General features: G+C 25.5%; 1 protein-coding gene across 2 annotated transcripts in view; it reads left to right on the forward strand.

Moving 5' to 3' along the window:
• The first annotated feature begins 1,008 nt into the window (after positions 1 to 1,008).
• The window catches only part of LOC100201517 (rab GTPase-binding effector protein 1), an 82,481-nt gene continuing 66,681 nt past the window's right edge, over positions 1,009 to 16,808 (forward strand). For both annotated transcript variants that reach the window (XM_065807103.1, XM_065807104.1), the window contains exon 1: positions 1,009 to 1,169. In XM_065807103.1, coding sequence (XP_065663175.1) covers positions 1,061 to 1,169 — 109 coding nt within the window. In that variant the 5' untranslated portion in view covers positions 1,009 to 1,060. The remainder of the gene's footprint in view (positions 1,170 to 16,808) is intronic.

Genomic DNA, 16,808 nt, shown 5'->3' on the forward strand with positions numbered 1-16,808 from the left:
AATTGTATAGGGTGATGATTGTCCTGGTTTTGCATAGGAGATGCGAATAAAAATTTTATTTTTAATTATATTTCGCTCTGCACTTGAATACATAAATGAAGACAATGGTCACACTAGAATTATTTAATTTCAATGTTTAAATAAACAAAAAAACATTGTTACAATAAAAATTTGCTAATAACTTTTATATTATTGTTGTAGTATTTTATTAGTAATATTTATTTATTTAGTTTATATATTTATGGATTTATTACAATAAATTTATTATTAGTATTTTTAATGGTCTTAGTAACATTGGTTACATCAGTAATATAGGTTACATCAGTAACAATGGTCAATTTGTAGTAGTGGTTAATTTTACTTATAAAGATGGTTTTAAAAATGAAACAAGCATTCATATTTTTACTAATGAAGCTTTCTGTAAATTGTTTTTATTTATTTGAACTTTTAGAATTAGGAATGTTTAGAAGAATTAGAAAACTAGGATTAGAAAGAATTAGAAAACTAGAACTAGAAAGAATTAGAAAACTACACTTTAAAAAATGAAGTTACGCATGTTTTAATGCCTATTGTATTAACATTTTTTCTTAGTTTGCTTTAGATTGCAACCTCATTGCTACCTATTATTACTTCACAGCTACATTGCAGATAAATGGAAAGTTCCAAATGTTCTAAAATAATAAAAAAACCTTGTTGAATTTGAGTCTTTAAATATTATTTATATAAAGTTTTTCACATTTTTTATCAAAAATAATTTTTTGACTATAAAAGTTAAAGAAGAAGCAAAAAGCTCATCAACATGTTTAAGTTGTCTTAAATAAAACCAATAAAAATATTAAAATATTTCGGAGAATTGTTTTAAATATTTGATATCAGTATTTATTTAATCCAAATGGAAAAAACTTATGAATATACGATCTTGGGTGTATATATGTTTTTTGTGTATAATATGAGATTTTTTGTATGTGATTTTAAAATGAAACTGATGTATATTCTATTGAATTTTTTTTTGAGCAGTTTATTTAAATGTATAAAAGGAATTTCAGATGGCCATAAGAATATGGATTACAAAGAAAAATATGAAGAGCTTTTGGCTGAGATTGAAAAATCAGAACTAGAATTTGGTCAAAAACGGGCTCAGTTTCGGCAGTTGTACCTGGATTGTGAAAGTAATTAATAATTCTTTCTTTTTTTTATGTTTATTTTTTTTTAATGTCAAGATTTTTAATCTGTGATTTTTTTTTTTTAATTTTATTTGTTTAAATGCTTTCTTAAGTACAAGAGTTGAATGGTTGGCATAGAAACAAAAAACTTCTTAAACTAAAAATATGTTAGCTATTTAACTATAATAACTTTTTTTAATTTTATGTTATTTTATAATTATATTTTTTATAACTCTATTAGTTATAATATAGTAATTAGTAATTCTATTTATTATGTAGCCATAAATAATAATAATATTTTTTTTTAGAAATAGTTATTTTTAAATTTAGAAATAACTATTTCTAAAATTAGATTATTATTATTATTAGAAATAGTTATTTCTAATTTTAGATAAACTTTAAGTTATATAGAATAATGATAATCAGGGTTCGAATAAAGCATATTGCATAGGTAAATCGTGATTGCTTTTTGTACCTTCAAGATTAGTTATTTCTTTAAAAAAAATCTCAAATTTTTTTTCTTTTTTATATGTCTGTGTCAAGTTCAGAGAATAATCTCATCATCTGATAGCAAAAGTTGCATCAATAAAGAGTAGTTATCCAGAACATATGGTGAATGAATGTATGGTGTTTAAAAAATAAGAAAAGTAGCAATCATCTTAAAAAGAGATTGAGAATAGTAAGTGTATCTGATAGTGTGTATCAAAGAAGATTAAGGTAGATTGGGTATGCAGAGAGGTAGCAATTTCAGGAGAAAAAGATAAAGTAAAAAAAAGTGAAAACAGTAAATAAACATTAAAAACATTCAATTAATATGAGCGCTAAATAAAGGAAGCTAAAACAATGATAATAATAATGATGATGATGATGAATGTGATGATGATGATTGTAATGATCATGATGATGATCATGATGATGATGATGATGATGATGATGATGATGATGATGATGATGATGGTAGTGATAATAATGACGATAATGGTAATGATGGTAATTGTGATGATTGTGATAGTATTGATAATAATGATAATGATAATGATGATGATAATGATGATGATGCAGGCCTTGAATAAAAAATGTGTTATGAATATAAATGCGCAATTTAAAAAGATTTTTAAGAACATAGTTTGATTTTTATATTTATTTTATTATTTTCTCAATACTTAATTTGTAGGGTAATAAATTATCATAGTTAGAAAAAATAATGTATATAAATATAAAAATAAAATAGAATTATAATTAATGTACATAAATGTAAAAATCAAATTATAGGAAAATAAGAAAATAAATTGGTATTTATTTTTAAAATATATTATTTGATTAAAAATTTTGTAATGACAGAAAAAATTAAATAAAAAAATAGCATGGTTTCTTTTATAAATGTATTTACCGCATTAGATGCCTGTCTGAAATTGTTTTGTTTAAATTGCTTAATTTACAACGTTAATACGAATACTATAGATAATAAACATAATGATTACTCTGTTTGAAAAAATGTATTTTAAAACTTAAAAAAAAGTTTTCAATAGGCTCCTAAAAATTTCATTAAAAAAGTTCAGTAAAAAAATAAATAAAACAGTAAAGTTTTGCAAAAACATTTGAAAAACAAATTCTAAAATTTTCCATATTTCTGGCGCAAATAATAAAGCATTTTCTTGGTGTGCTGGCTGACAAAAGTTGCAAATAAATTATATGCCAAAAAATATATTTTTTTTTGTTATATTCTTATCTGCTTTTTTCCTCAACTTGCATCAATTTTGGTAGTAAAAAATAACAAACACCCTAAAAAAGAAAGAAAACAAAAACAGTAATATATTTAGGTATATTATTTTTTGACACAATCTTTCTTTTTTTAATTTTCAATTTTTTTGAGAATTTTTCTATTTTGTATAGTATTCGTTTCCTCTCTTCGAGTATTGCTGTTTTATTCTCTTTAGTTTCTTAAAATAAAAAGCGTAGTCAAGTTGTTTAAATAGATTACTTTTAACATGGGCGAACAAGGCATGCGACTGCACATGCTTCTTAGGAAGGCTTGTATTATGTAAAAATGTAATATAATGTCTATTAGGATTTTTTTCAGGTTTTTAAAATATAAAGTATTTCTTTTAAGTTAAGTTTCTCTTTTTTGTCTCTTTTGTAAAGTTTTTTTTTTTCATTTTTTCAGGTTGTTTTTTTTCATACTTTCTTTTGCTTAGTTAAGCTTGTTTACATTTTTAAATAACAATTTTAACATAAGTTGTTATTAAAAATTATGTAACAATTTTTTTTAACAAATTTTTTACATGAATGTTATTCAAACTTTAGTGCAGTGCAAGGGTTGAATTAGGTGATAGTAAATTGCAATATCAGCTTGGACAGGAATGGCGTGCGATAGCATGCTGTGACTGTCCACGCTTATAATTTTTTTTTCTTTACAATTTGACCACAGTTGTGAGTTTATAAATTGGCAATGTTTATAGAATTAAAAAGTTCATCACATAAATAACTTTTAATGGTTGATCTTTTCTAAAGTTTTTGTTTTATGCGAAGGCATAACAATTTAACAAATTGAAAATTAGTTATAATGATTGTTTAAAATAAATGTATTTTGTTTAAATTAAATCCTAATTTTTTTTTAGTAGGCATGTATTTTTATAATAAATTTAAAAAATTAAAATTGTAATTTATAAAAATCTTTTAAAAGATTGTTTTTTTAAGTTACTTTGAATTATAAGTTAAATTAAAATCTTCCAGTTGCAATTCAATGTTTAATTGGTTTGTTTTATTTGTTTCTATTTTCACGAACAACTATTTAAATTTTTTTTTTTAAACTTGACTTACTAACGAAATGAATAAAAATTGATATTTTAAAAAGACTGCGTTTTTTATTTAATAAAGTTTTTTTTTGCAACCTTTTGAAAAAAATGTTTATACAATTTAAAAATATTATTTTTCAATGATTTATTTTCACTTTTCAGTAATTTAAATAAAATTATTTTATTTATTAAAAAATCATTAGAAGTAATTTGTAAAAGCGTTTTGCGTAACTTTAATAAAATGTTTCAAAAGAAAAGTTTTTAAGTAACTTATTTTAAGCGCAATTAAAAATGTAACAAAAAGTAATTTTCGCTTTGAGTTTGAGTTTTTTAAGTTTTGTTTTAAAGCTTAGATATTTTCTTATTCGTAAGGAATTGTTTTTTTTGTAGTGTTTTAAATTTTTTTTCCTCATTTAAATTTAGCTTAATGTTTCTTTTTTTAGCACATTTCTGAGAGATGTTTAAATCAAAACCTCTAAATGCTCGCGGTTAAGTTTTAAATTTAAAAAATCATTTGCGTGGTCAGCAACAGCGTTCTATCACGTGCCATTCCTGTCTAAGCTTAAATATCTGGAAAAATTTCCAATCCTCAGTTTCAGTTTACGAAAAACTGTCAACACTATGGTAGTTGAAGAGGCAAATAAACTTAAGTTTATTTACCAAAAAACGAAATAATACAACTAATTTACAACTACCAAAGTAATAAATAACACTAACTTACTCATAACTTAAATTAATAATATTTTATTTGTTAAAACAATAGTTAATCCAAATATAAGTAAAAAAAAAATTAAAATAAATATTATATCCCAAACTTTAGATAAAATAAAAATGAATTGAGTCAAAAAAGAATTGATATATAAATACAAATCCTGGTAAGTTAAACAGCTGTTATCTAGAACTTTCGATATCTCAAATTGCTTTATTTGGTCCTTTGGAATTGTTTAATTGATTAGTATTAAAATTATCCTGTTTAGTTGAATTTCGGATAACTCAAACTTTGTTAAGTTGAACTATTTTTTTGTCCCCTTTTATCAAATTTTTAACTTAATTTAAACTTTTCATAATTATTAAGAAATTAAGAAATTAATTATTAAGAAGTTAAGAAATTAAATAACTTGATTAAATTTTTTAGAAGCCATTCTATATGAAACATAAATAAAAGTAGCCTAATATTTTCTATATTTTTTTGTTCTATTTAGATCTGAATAGAATAGATTGTTATCAGATGTATAAGTAATGTTATAATGAAAGTGTTACAATATAAATCATAATAAAATAACATTAAAAATAGCAATTATTTTATAGTTTTAATAAGTTTCTTAATAAAAAATTGCTAGCTTTTAGATGCAATCTTATTACCAAATAGTAAGGAAGTTATTGTGTTGTTGAACTTTTTTCAATGTTATTTTTTGAATTTTACAGCGCAAATACAATTATACCTTTTTTCATTGAAACTTTTTTCATTTTTTTGTTAGTGTAATGGTGTATGTTTAATGTTTATATTTTGACATTGAATAAAGAAAAATTGCCTTAGCTCAAACTAATATCACATGTCAGGCAAAGTTTGACTTAAAGGGAATTTGTTTTAACTAAACATTCGTTAAGTCAAACCATTTTCTTTGATCCCTTGGAGGTTTGAGTTATCGGGAAGTAACTGTAAGATTAAAAATAACTTTAAAAAGATATAACTAAAAACCTTTAACACTTACTTTTAAAAACAAGCATTTCCTAAACTGTTTAATAATGGTCCAGGAATATGTGCGTTAATTTCAAAATAGATCAATTTTTTTAGTGGAAACTACAACTTTAAAACTTTGATATTGTTAATTATTCGGTTAATAAAAAGAAAAAACATAAAAAATTATAATATGTTTTTGAATATTTTTGAAAATATTTTTTTTGTTTTTATTTTTTATTTTTAAATTATGTTTTATATAAATTATATTTAAATCAGTTTTTTATATTTTTGAAACACCCCTATTTTTTGTTTGTTAAGCGAAATATTAGTAAATGACAACGCTAGAGAGATACAATTGTTTTTATAAATTTACTTAATTTAACTTTTAAATTATTCTATAAGCAATAAGATAAAAGGAGTAATTAATTTAGAATGACGATCATGTAAAATAAATACCACAATGACTTTTGAATGACGATCATGTAAAAAAGTTTGTTCCAAAAGGTTGAATGACAATTATGTTAGATATAAGCGCTTTTTACTTATGAAAAAAATTCAGATCAAATTAAAAAATATGAAAACTTAATCTCTATTAAGCTAATTATTTTATTAAATATTTAGTAACAGAAAACAAAATTGCTTATAGTTAACTGCAATTTTTTTTTGTATATGAAGTTATTAAACAAAATGTAAAAAAAAACCAACCATAAAAAAATATATGTATAAAATTTTATTCATCATCTTGCAAGCGCAAGAATATTTCAAAACTTTTAATTGCAATCAAAAAAATTTAGTTAAGTTTCTTTTTAATAATAACGAATAAATTAATAATAATAATAATAAAAAAGTTAAATTTATTAAATATTATCTTTATTTATATTATATTTTATTTTTATTTTATTGTAATGAAGGATTTTTTTGCTAGAAAAATGCTAATACAATGAGCTTGAAGCAAAGACCATAATAATATAATTTAATTGTGATAAAAAATATATGATTTATTAATTTAAAACTAATTTAATAAAAATGTATAATTTTATTCTGATAAAAATATAAATAATTTAGTTTTGATTTAAAAATTTTATAATTTAATTCTCTTTAAAAAATGTGTATTTATGTTTAATAAGATTAAAGTTAATATTACTAAATATTGTTCAATATTTAAATTTTATTTATTCTTAGAAAAAAGTAAGCTCATTTTTATCGCAATTGTTCTTTGAGTTTTCCTTATTAAACATTTTTTTTTACTAAAAATTAAATTTTTTGTAAATGTGTTACGAGGCTGCCTAAAATATTTGAACAAAATGTAAGTTAAATCTTTTTTTATAACACAATTTAAAGCAATTATTTTTTAATAAATGATATATACAGCGGCATAGTTTTAATAAATGGTGTTTGGAAAAATAGTCTTTGCTTTCAAAACATAATTGCTTATAAAATAATAAACTTTTAATAAATAAAGTAAATAAATTAGTGTATTTGTTTTATTTGTTACTCGCTGATTTTTTTAAAATAAAAAATCTTTTTTAGTAGCAAAACCACAATTAGAAATTTAAGAAATAATAATTAAATATTTTTCACATATTTTAACTCATTTATACAAATGTTGAGAAAAGAAAGAAATTTGTTTATGTCAAACATTTTTTTAAATATAATATTAAATTAAATTATTTTAAAAAAAAAAGGTAGAAAATAAACATTCCATAATAGTATTTCTACATTTATTTAAGATTTATTTAACTCGTTTTGCGGTAATTAATAGTATTACAGTAATTTAACAAATTTAATGTCTTTAAAAAATAAAAAGAATTTTATGACATCAAATTCACAATAGGCTAATGCATTAAGCATTTTTTATTTAAAACTAAGTTTGATATAGTTGATTAAAATACAAATAAATGTTTAAATAAGGTATACATAAAATATAAATATTTAGGATCGCAACTATTTAAAATATTTCATGATTGTTAACATTTTCAGACTATTGCAATCTTGCAATAAACTTGCTTAACTTGTTTCTATGAGCAGAACCTTGACAAACAAGGTCACTGCTCATAGAAACAAGTTGAGTGCAGTACTACCAGAAATGTGGTGGTGATCAAGCTTGAAACTTTTTGCTTATAAAGCAAGCACTCTACCACTACTGTTGACAGGTTTTGTATTAGTTTCAGGATCAATAGATAATTATTTTTTATTGAATAGTGATAATAGTGAATTTTATGATAATAACAGTTTAAGGATTTAAAAAACGGAAAAAAAGAGGACCAGAAATTTATCCAGATACAGGCTTCGGTAGGAGTAAAAACCTCACGGGCTATGAAAAGCCCTTCTCAAATAGACTTTGCGGGCTAGGAGGGCCGCCCGTCTCGGTTATCTCGCACAGGCTCTTACAATTTTTAATTTTTTTTTTTTTTATAAGTATATAAATTTTTTATTCTATTTTTGAATAAAAATGTCATTGAATATGAAATATTTTGTGAATTGAACTAAAATAATAAATTAGAGAGCCAATTGTTTGAGAGCTAATTAGAAAAAAAATCTTTCAATTATAAAAGTAAATGAGTTGGATACTTTTCAAGTTTCAATAATTGTTTTTCAAAGTTTTTTTTTTGCTCAGAGCTATTTTCGTTTCACGCGGGTTAGTTGTTTTATGGTTGCTTTTATTTAGATTTGTTATTTGAGTGAACTTTATTCAGTTTCATGTTCATTTTTTTTCTTTATTCCAGATATAGGCAAACCAATAAACTTGAAAACGACAGAAAAATCATAGAAACAACCATGGCGTTTCATCATGTTTCCTTATTTAAGCATTCTGACGTGTTTTTTTACTAAAGTCTAAATTAGTATAATATTAGTATATTTTTTTACCAAAGTTTATTTTAGTATATTTTAGTATATCGTGCTTCTTTAGTTCCTTCGTTTCTAGTGAATAAAAATCTTATAGAATGATAAAATTTTCAAAATCTAACTGCGACTTTTTTAAGCTATAGCCACAAATAGTTTGAAATCTTTTTTTTTTAAACCTTAAATGAATGAGCTCGATAGTTTAAGAATTGTTTGGTAACTAATGTCAATGTTTCAATTCAATTGTTTATATACTTATGCATTCTATTAGGCGTGAAAACTAAAAACTCACTTAAACTGTTTATAATTTGTTTTATAATTTTTACAACTTCACTTTACCTATGCCTATCCTGATCGGAAATAGTTAATCTGATACGTAAATAAAAAAATTTGAAATCAAATTTCTCTAAATAAAATTAATAAAAAGTTTTTTTCAGAAGTACTATTAATTTTTTAAGATACCAAGCTTCCATTACTTCTTATACAATATAAGCATGTATTAAAGAAGTGTTATATAAACTAAAAAAAGCTTGAATTCAACCGTTGTTGACTATAAAATTCAGCATTATTTTATTGCTTTAAAATATATTTATAATGAATTCAAATGCATTAAACATAGTGTTAGAATAACAGCGATAATATGAAGACAACTGTACATTATTTTTTTTATAAATAGGATAAAAAAGGTAACATGTATAGTTATATTTTATTTATATTTAATTGTTTTACAAAAATTATGGCAAAACTTCTCCAATTTCAAAAGCTAACTCAGTTTCTTCACTTCCTCTCGATTCTGATAATTCAATAAAAATGTTGTTAGTGTAACTCTTCTACCAGAAGATGCCATTACTATCTTTACTGAAAAACTAGAAAAACTTGAAAACTTGAATGCCTGGATAACTTGAATAACTTGATAACTACAAAGCAGACACACTATTTATATTATTCTATAAAAATTGATTAGCTGTCTGTTGATTTTTAATGAGATATTTCATTTTTAATAAAGAGTTATACAATTGCATATTAAATAAGCTGCCGTCTCGTTAAGAAAAACCATTAAGTTAACGTGGAAGTTAACAGGGAAATAATTTAAATGTCTTTAAAGTACCACAAACTAGTTTATCGAAAAAAAGATCACATGGATAATTTTTTTTATTATCGTTATTATTATAAATACCAAATAACCAAAATAAAATCCTAATTCTTGTGCATCAAATGCGTATATTTCCCTTTTTTAATCAAATAATTATTAAATTTATAACATAATACGGTAACTCGATATTATATCGATTCGATATTATACTCGATATAATACGCTAATTCGATATTATATCAATCAGTTATCGTCGTTTAAAAAACTGTACGATTTAGTTATATTATTTAAATTGTTTAAATTATAATTGTTTAAATTTTACATTTGAATATAAAAAATTATAACATGGATTTTGCTATCCATATCAAATTATGTCATAAGAGGAATTTTAAAAGAGTACATAAATAAAAAAACATCATAAAAATCACCTTATTTTTTACCCAAAATTTATTTTTGAGACGGGCTTTTTTTGGCCTGTTTAAACTGACTTAGACGGTTGCGGCGACGGGCACGGGCCAAAGCCCGCTATTCCTGCCAAAGCCTGCAGATAGTGCAATTCGGGATCGCTTAATTCAACCCTTGCAGTTTTGAAAACGTTAAACTTCATTTATTAAAACCACTTAGAAGAAGTTTTAATCTTTTGGAATATTTAAAATGTCTTTTGATATCTTTAAGTGCTGTTTTTAAAAAAAACATGAAATCTTAATTATTTATATAAAAATGGAAAAACGTGTAATGTAATATAAAGACATTTTCACTGCTGTGATTTTTTTTTTTCTTGAGAAAAAAAATATTATAGTTAAATGATTTTTTTTACTTAAAAATTATCTTGTTAATAATGTGTTAATAAAATGAAAGTGCTTCAAGTTTAAACTTCGTATTATATTTAAAGTTTTTTATTTTACCTTGAAATTAAATAGGTAAAATGGTTTTACAATTTTTTTACTTTAAGAAATAATTGTTTTCTTGTCAATTGCAAACTAATTTATTACGTGAAATGTTAAAACATAAGTCTCCATCATAGATTAAAAATCTGAGTAAACAAACAAAAAACTTTATTCTTTGTTTTATGTAAGTAGAAGTATTTTTATTTAAAAGAATTCTTTTCATAAATGGAACTACTTTTAATAATGAAGTGTGAATTAAATTTCTAAAGCGTTCTTGGTTATTTTTAGCTTGTGTTAATTTTATTTGCTGAAGCTATTCATTATGTTAAGGGAGTTTGTTTATGGAAAATTTCTTGTTTTCCCTGTTCGCCTTTTTAAAACTCAAACCCTTTTGTTTAATTCAAGTAATTTTTTTTCATAATGTTAAAATGTGCTTACAATGACATGTTTATAATAATATATTTATAATTGATGTTTAAAAAAATTGCCAATTATGAATTATGAAAAAAAATGCCAAATTGATGTTTAAAAAAAGTTAGAACGGGAAAGTGGAAGGGAACAACTCTCATAACAGAATCTCATAACAAGGCTCGATATATATATATATATATTAGGGATATGACTTTTTAATTTTTTTTCAAATAAAATGTTTCCTGTATCATAAATCGATGAACTTTTACCTAAAATCATGAAAAAAGGCCCAAATAGCTTTCTGCAACAAAAAAAGGTCGCCCCCAAAATAAAAATTTGGTTTACCATTTTTATACATTCATTTTTGACCGATGTTTTAATCTTAAGCTTAATTCTCAGCTTAATTCTATTTATTTCATTATTTTGTTATGAATTTATAAATATAACGCCACACGTTACCATGGCAACGAAACGGCCATGTGCCGGCAAATACTTGGAATTGTTATGTGATGACGTCATTGTGTTACCACGGTGATATAGACGACTGTAACAGACTGTAGAAGATTATAGAACTTAGTAGAACATTCTGGAAGCTCTAAATAATTATATAAGCGAGCTGCTGTCAGAGCTCAGTGTTGATAATGTGAATAGTTCTATGAAGTACTCTGCGTGTAACTGAGCTAATAAGGAACTACTGTAGCGAACTAAAGACGCTGTAAGTGTACGAAGTATAAGTAGTTGTAGCATTATCGTTAGGATACGGACTGGATTATCGAACTGTTATCAACATTGACTGGATTATCGAACTATAATTGGATTACTATACAGTTAAAGTATTTTATTAATTAAACGACTTTATTAAACGGATATTTACGCTCAGCTATCCGTAAAGTCGTAACAATATTATATGATGTCTCACAAGAAAAGTCATACCACAGTAACAAAGAACAAGAAGACTTGGACTAAAAATTTGGTGAGATTTCAAGAGTCACACAGAAGAAGAGGAAGCGTGGCTGTAGAAGAACATTCACTCGATGAAAAATCCAGTTCAATTGCAGATCGTAGGAAGATACCAGTTTCTCGGAGCATATGTTAAAGGAAGAAAAGAACGAATAGACCAAATTTCTAAGGAAATTACAAAATTGTGGGACAATAAACTGAATTTTCCACGTGTGTCTGATCAAGTGATAAGAGCAAAGCTTATGAAGGTGCTGAAGGTCTATGATGAATGTGTCAAGCGTGGAAAATATGATGTTCTCAATACATTATTTGACATCACGAAAGTGAATGGCCAGTGGTTATCCTCGGAAGATAAACGTCTATACCACCTACAAAAAGAAAGTAAAGGACAGGTGGGGTACTCAACAGGACAAGTGGCAAGTAAAGAAACCATTCACCCTTCCAAGAGAAGGAAAGTCCAGTCTGAAACAGCAATACCTTCCACATCACAAGTCCTGTCTACCACAGACAGTGGTACTGAATCTGAAAACTGCAAAAGTAAGAGTGAAGATGATGAAGACGACGACGGTGATAAAGACGATGATGAGGACACTCAGAAAAAAACTAGAAAGCACTACAAAAGTAAATTTGCTGTAAGTATGGTTACATCAAGTGGAGTTTCCACAAAGAAAGCTGCTAAAATATGCAATGTATTATCACAACAAGGTATTGATATTCCAACTCCAAGTCAATCAGCAATTTACAAGTCCATATTCAAAGAGGCAGGTAAATTAAAAAAAGAAATGATACAACAACTTAAAATGGAACAGTGGTCCTTACACTTTGACGGCAAACGAATAGATGATAAGGAATATCAGGTAGTTGTACTTCAGAATGAAAGAACTGACGTGAAACTTGATGCACTGCGTTTAAAAGATGGCAAAGCTGAAACTGTTGCTGAAAAAATTGCCAAACTTATTGATGAATACAATTTGTGGAATTCAATTAAGATGATCATTACTGATACAACAAACGTCAATACTGGGAAGAGAAATGGAGTTGTTGTGAAGTTGCAACGTATGTTTAAATTAAAGGGTGTCACAATACCACAATTTATCGGTTGTCAGCATCACGTACTAGACAGGATTCTCCGTCTGGTGATGGACGAAGAACTTGGGGGTGATACCAAATCTCCAAACATTGAATACCCATTTGTGTCTGAACTGTTGAATAAGTATGATGAACTGAAGGATAAGTTTGTGAATGGAACTGTAGAAATTCTTGATAAATCAGGGTGGAGAGACGATATGAAGTTTTTGTACCATTTAACAAGAGTGTTTAGGTTCTATGAAGAACAAAGAAACTTCCCTCTGATTCACTTTCAGAACATTCCTAATATGAGCAATGCCAGATGGAACTCAAGAGCCATTCTCGCCATTCTGGCGTTCATTCTTATGCCTGAAGCGAGAAAGAATTTGGAGAAGGTTTGCAGGTTCATTTCATATGAGTGGGCAGAACATTGGTTTAGTAGTCAAAAGTACAATGACAATGACTTCAAGAATTTATCTGATGTATTGAAGCCTTACAAAAAGGCATTGCAGTCATTCAAAAATCACTGGAAGAAAGAGCCATCCGTCATCGACATACCACGAAGTAATCAGATAGCTGAACGTGCAATCAAGGTGATGCAAGACCTGTATGCTTCCTGCAGAAAGAAAGACAAACTGCAACTTCGATTCATTCTAAGTAATAAGCGCTAGACTCTTTATGAGACGTGAGCATCATGTGACCCATGTACTAAACACAGTAGGCCTATAGACACAGACAGTTATGTATATTGTTGTACTAGACGCTTTGATACTGTTAATTTTGTAATACTTGTATAATTATATATCACATAATGTTTTTTGTTATATCACAGTACATGTTGCATAAATAAATAAAATAACAACAGGAGTATGACTCTTACAACATCTTCAGCCTTTAATATTCATTTACTGTACAAAAGTGTACCTATTGAAAATTCGATTTTTTGGTTTTGGGGTGACCTTTTTTCAAAATATGTCAAAATGAAACATCTATTCGTTCTTTTTACATAAAAGTTCATTGAATTACGATACAGGCCTAGTAGGTTGCAAAAAAGTCATATCCCTAATATATATATATATATATATATATATATATATATATATATATATATATATATATATATATATATATATATATATATATATATATATATATATATATATATATATATATATATATATATATATAGGGGAAAGGCGCCTATGATGGCATACTTAACTTTGAAGCTTCATTATTCAGTATCCTGAAGACCAATAATAAAAGTTTTGATATGGATACATTCCTTGTTACATCTAGAACAATAATTACCCTGGGAGTTTTCATCAGTTTTATTTTTTTTATAAGTTTTTCTTATTGTAAAAAAAAGCACAAGTATGCCATCATAGGCAACCACTGCTGCTATGATGGCATAGGGAAGGATGGGGCTAGTTAGGATCGAGGGTAACTTAATGATTTTATTTAACCTTAGAGTCTTCCCTCAGAAAAGCCAGAAATTACTCGAAACCATCCTAATTTACCATTTCATGCTACACACCAGCATTGTAAAATTTTGCGCATGCGCATAGGATATATTGCGTTTTACGTATTTTTTGGACCAAAAAAAAATTTTGGAGCATCGCTTTCTTTTAACTTTACTTAAAAATAAGTTTTTGTTATAAAAAAAAAAGGTTTTCCCAACTCGTCAATATTTCAACACTCCCAACTCGTCATTATGCCATCATGGGTAAAAGTCATCATTTTCATTAAAACAAGCTGTGTCTGCTTTGTTCAAAAGATAAAATTAAAGTAACTATTCCACTAAATGCACAAAACTTGAATATAAAATGCATGAAAATTTCATTTCTGCACAGTTAATAGTAAAATCACAATCTTAAATATATGAAGGAAATAAAACTACAACAGCACATCTCAAAATCGATTTTTGTTGATTATAAAAACAATACTTGTGCACAAGGGACGTTTTTTCACTAAAACTAATGTAAAGTCAGTATAGTCATGTAGATCTAATCATTTTTTTACCAAAACCAATTTTAATGGAAATATGACCGGTATGCCATCATAGGCGCTATGCCATCATAGGCGCCTTTCCCCTATATATATATATATATATATATATATATATATATATATATATATATATATATATATATATATATATATATATATATATATATATATATACATACATATATATATATATATATATATATATATATATGTATATATATATATGTATATATATATATATATATACATATATATATATATATATATATATGTATATATATATATATATATACATATATATATAAATATATAAATTTAAATGCAGTAGTAGTGTAGAGCGCCCGCTTCATAAGTGAGAGATCCCGAGTTTGATCCCCACCACGTCCCTGATAGTACTGCGCTCAACTTGTTTCTCCGCACAGCGGCCTTGTTTGTCAAGATTCGTGTTTCAGAGTTATAGAGTTGAGAGAGGGTTATAATCACAATTAAGTAGCCTCCTTGTCTGTAGCAGCCTTCTGGGCCTTGGGGAGGTTAATTAACAAAAATATATACATATATATATATATATATATATGTATATATATATATATATATATATATACATATATATATTTTATAATATTTATATATATTTTATATATTTTATATATATATATATATATATATATATATGTATATGTATATGTATATACATATATTTATATATATATTTATTTTATTTACAAATTTATTTTATATACATATATATATATATATATATATATATATATATATATATATATATATATATATATATATATATATATATATATATATATATATATATATATATATATATATTATATATTTGTATATACATTTATATATAAATATATTTTATATATATAAGGTCAAATCATTATATTTCAACCAATAGCCTGTGGGGCACCATCTCTGATTTTTACATATCATTATCTGCATTATAAAGATAGATTAAATTTGAAATTTCAGACTTCCAAGTGTAACGATTTAGAAAATATAGCTTTATAAACACTGCGCAGTGGCCCCACTGGATTTAAGAATTGGAAAAACAGACTACTTTAAAGCCTTATAACTTTTTTCTAACTTTCAACAAGTGTCTCATTTTTTCTAGAAGTGTTTTCTGCGTAGTTCTTCTGTATTAAAAATACTGGTTTTTGTTAACTTCTATCAGATTAGGAAAAAATTATAACCTCCTCAACTTCGAAAAACATTTGAAAAATGCTAAAAAAGTCCAAACTTAAGTTAACTGTAGTATTTTTCTATTCTACAACAAGTCTTTACAGTTTAGTTTTCTGATTAGCTGTTCTTATCTGCAACAAACACGCAAAAAATAAGCTGCTTGTTGCAGTTTAGAACTGAAATATATCTAAAAATGTTTTGTCTATTTGCCAAAAAAGTCCCATTTTCAGTCATTTTGAAATACTCGTAATTTTTTCTAACACAAATATTGATCTAAGCTTAACAGCAATTAAGACCATAAGATCCAACTATCTGAAAATGCAAACATTTTTTACTTGTTGCATTCACATCAAAAATGGAGGCATCTTAAAATAGCCCTACTTTTTAATTATCAAGGGTTGGGCGCATTATTGGAAACCAGTGACCCCCCCCCCCCTCCCCCACCTGCCTAATAGCATATTCAATGGGTGCAACTGATTATAAATTGTTTTTAAAAGAAATAAAAGATATGGTTGATTGCACCTGTGCTGATCAATTTTTTAACCTGGGTAGGGGCACAAATAAAGGGGCAATAACTAGTTAAAACCGAAAACCCAGTATTATTGTTAAATAGTCATACTTTAAATATGGTTTACTCAATTAAGGAGTGTTATATCTCAATATCAAAGACCTTTGATCTTTTACAAAATAATCTTGAAT

Source organism: Hydra vulgaris, chromosome 10, assembly GCF_038396675.1.
Source record: "Hydra vulgaris chromosome 10, alternate assembly HydraT2T_AEP".
Lineage (NCBI taxonomy): Eukaryota > Metazoa > Cnidaria > Hydrozoa > Anthoathecata > Hydridae > Hydra > Hydra vulgaris.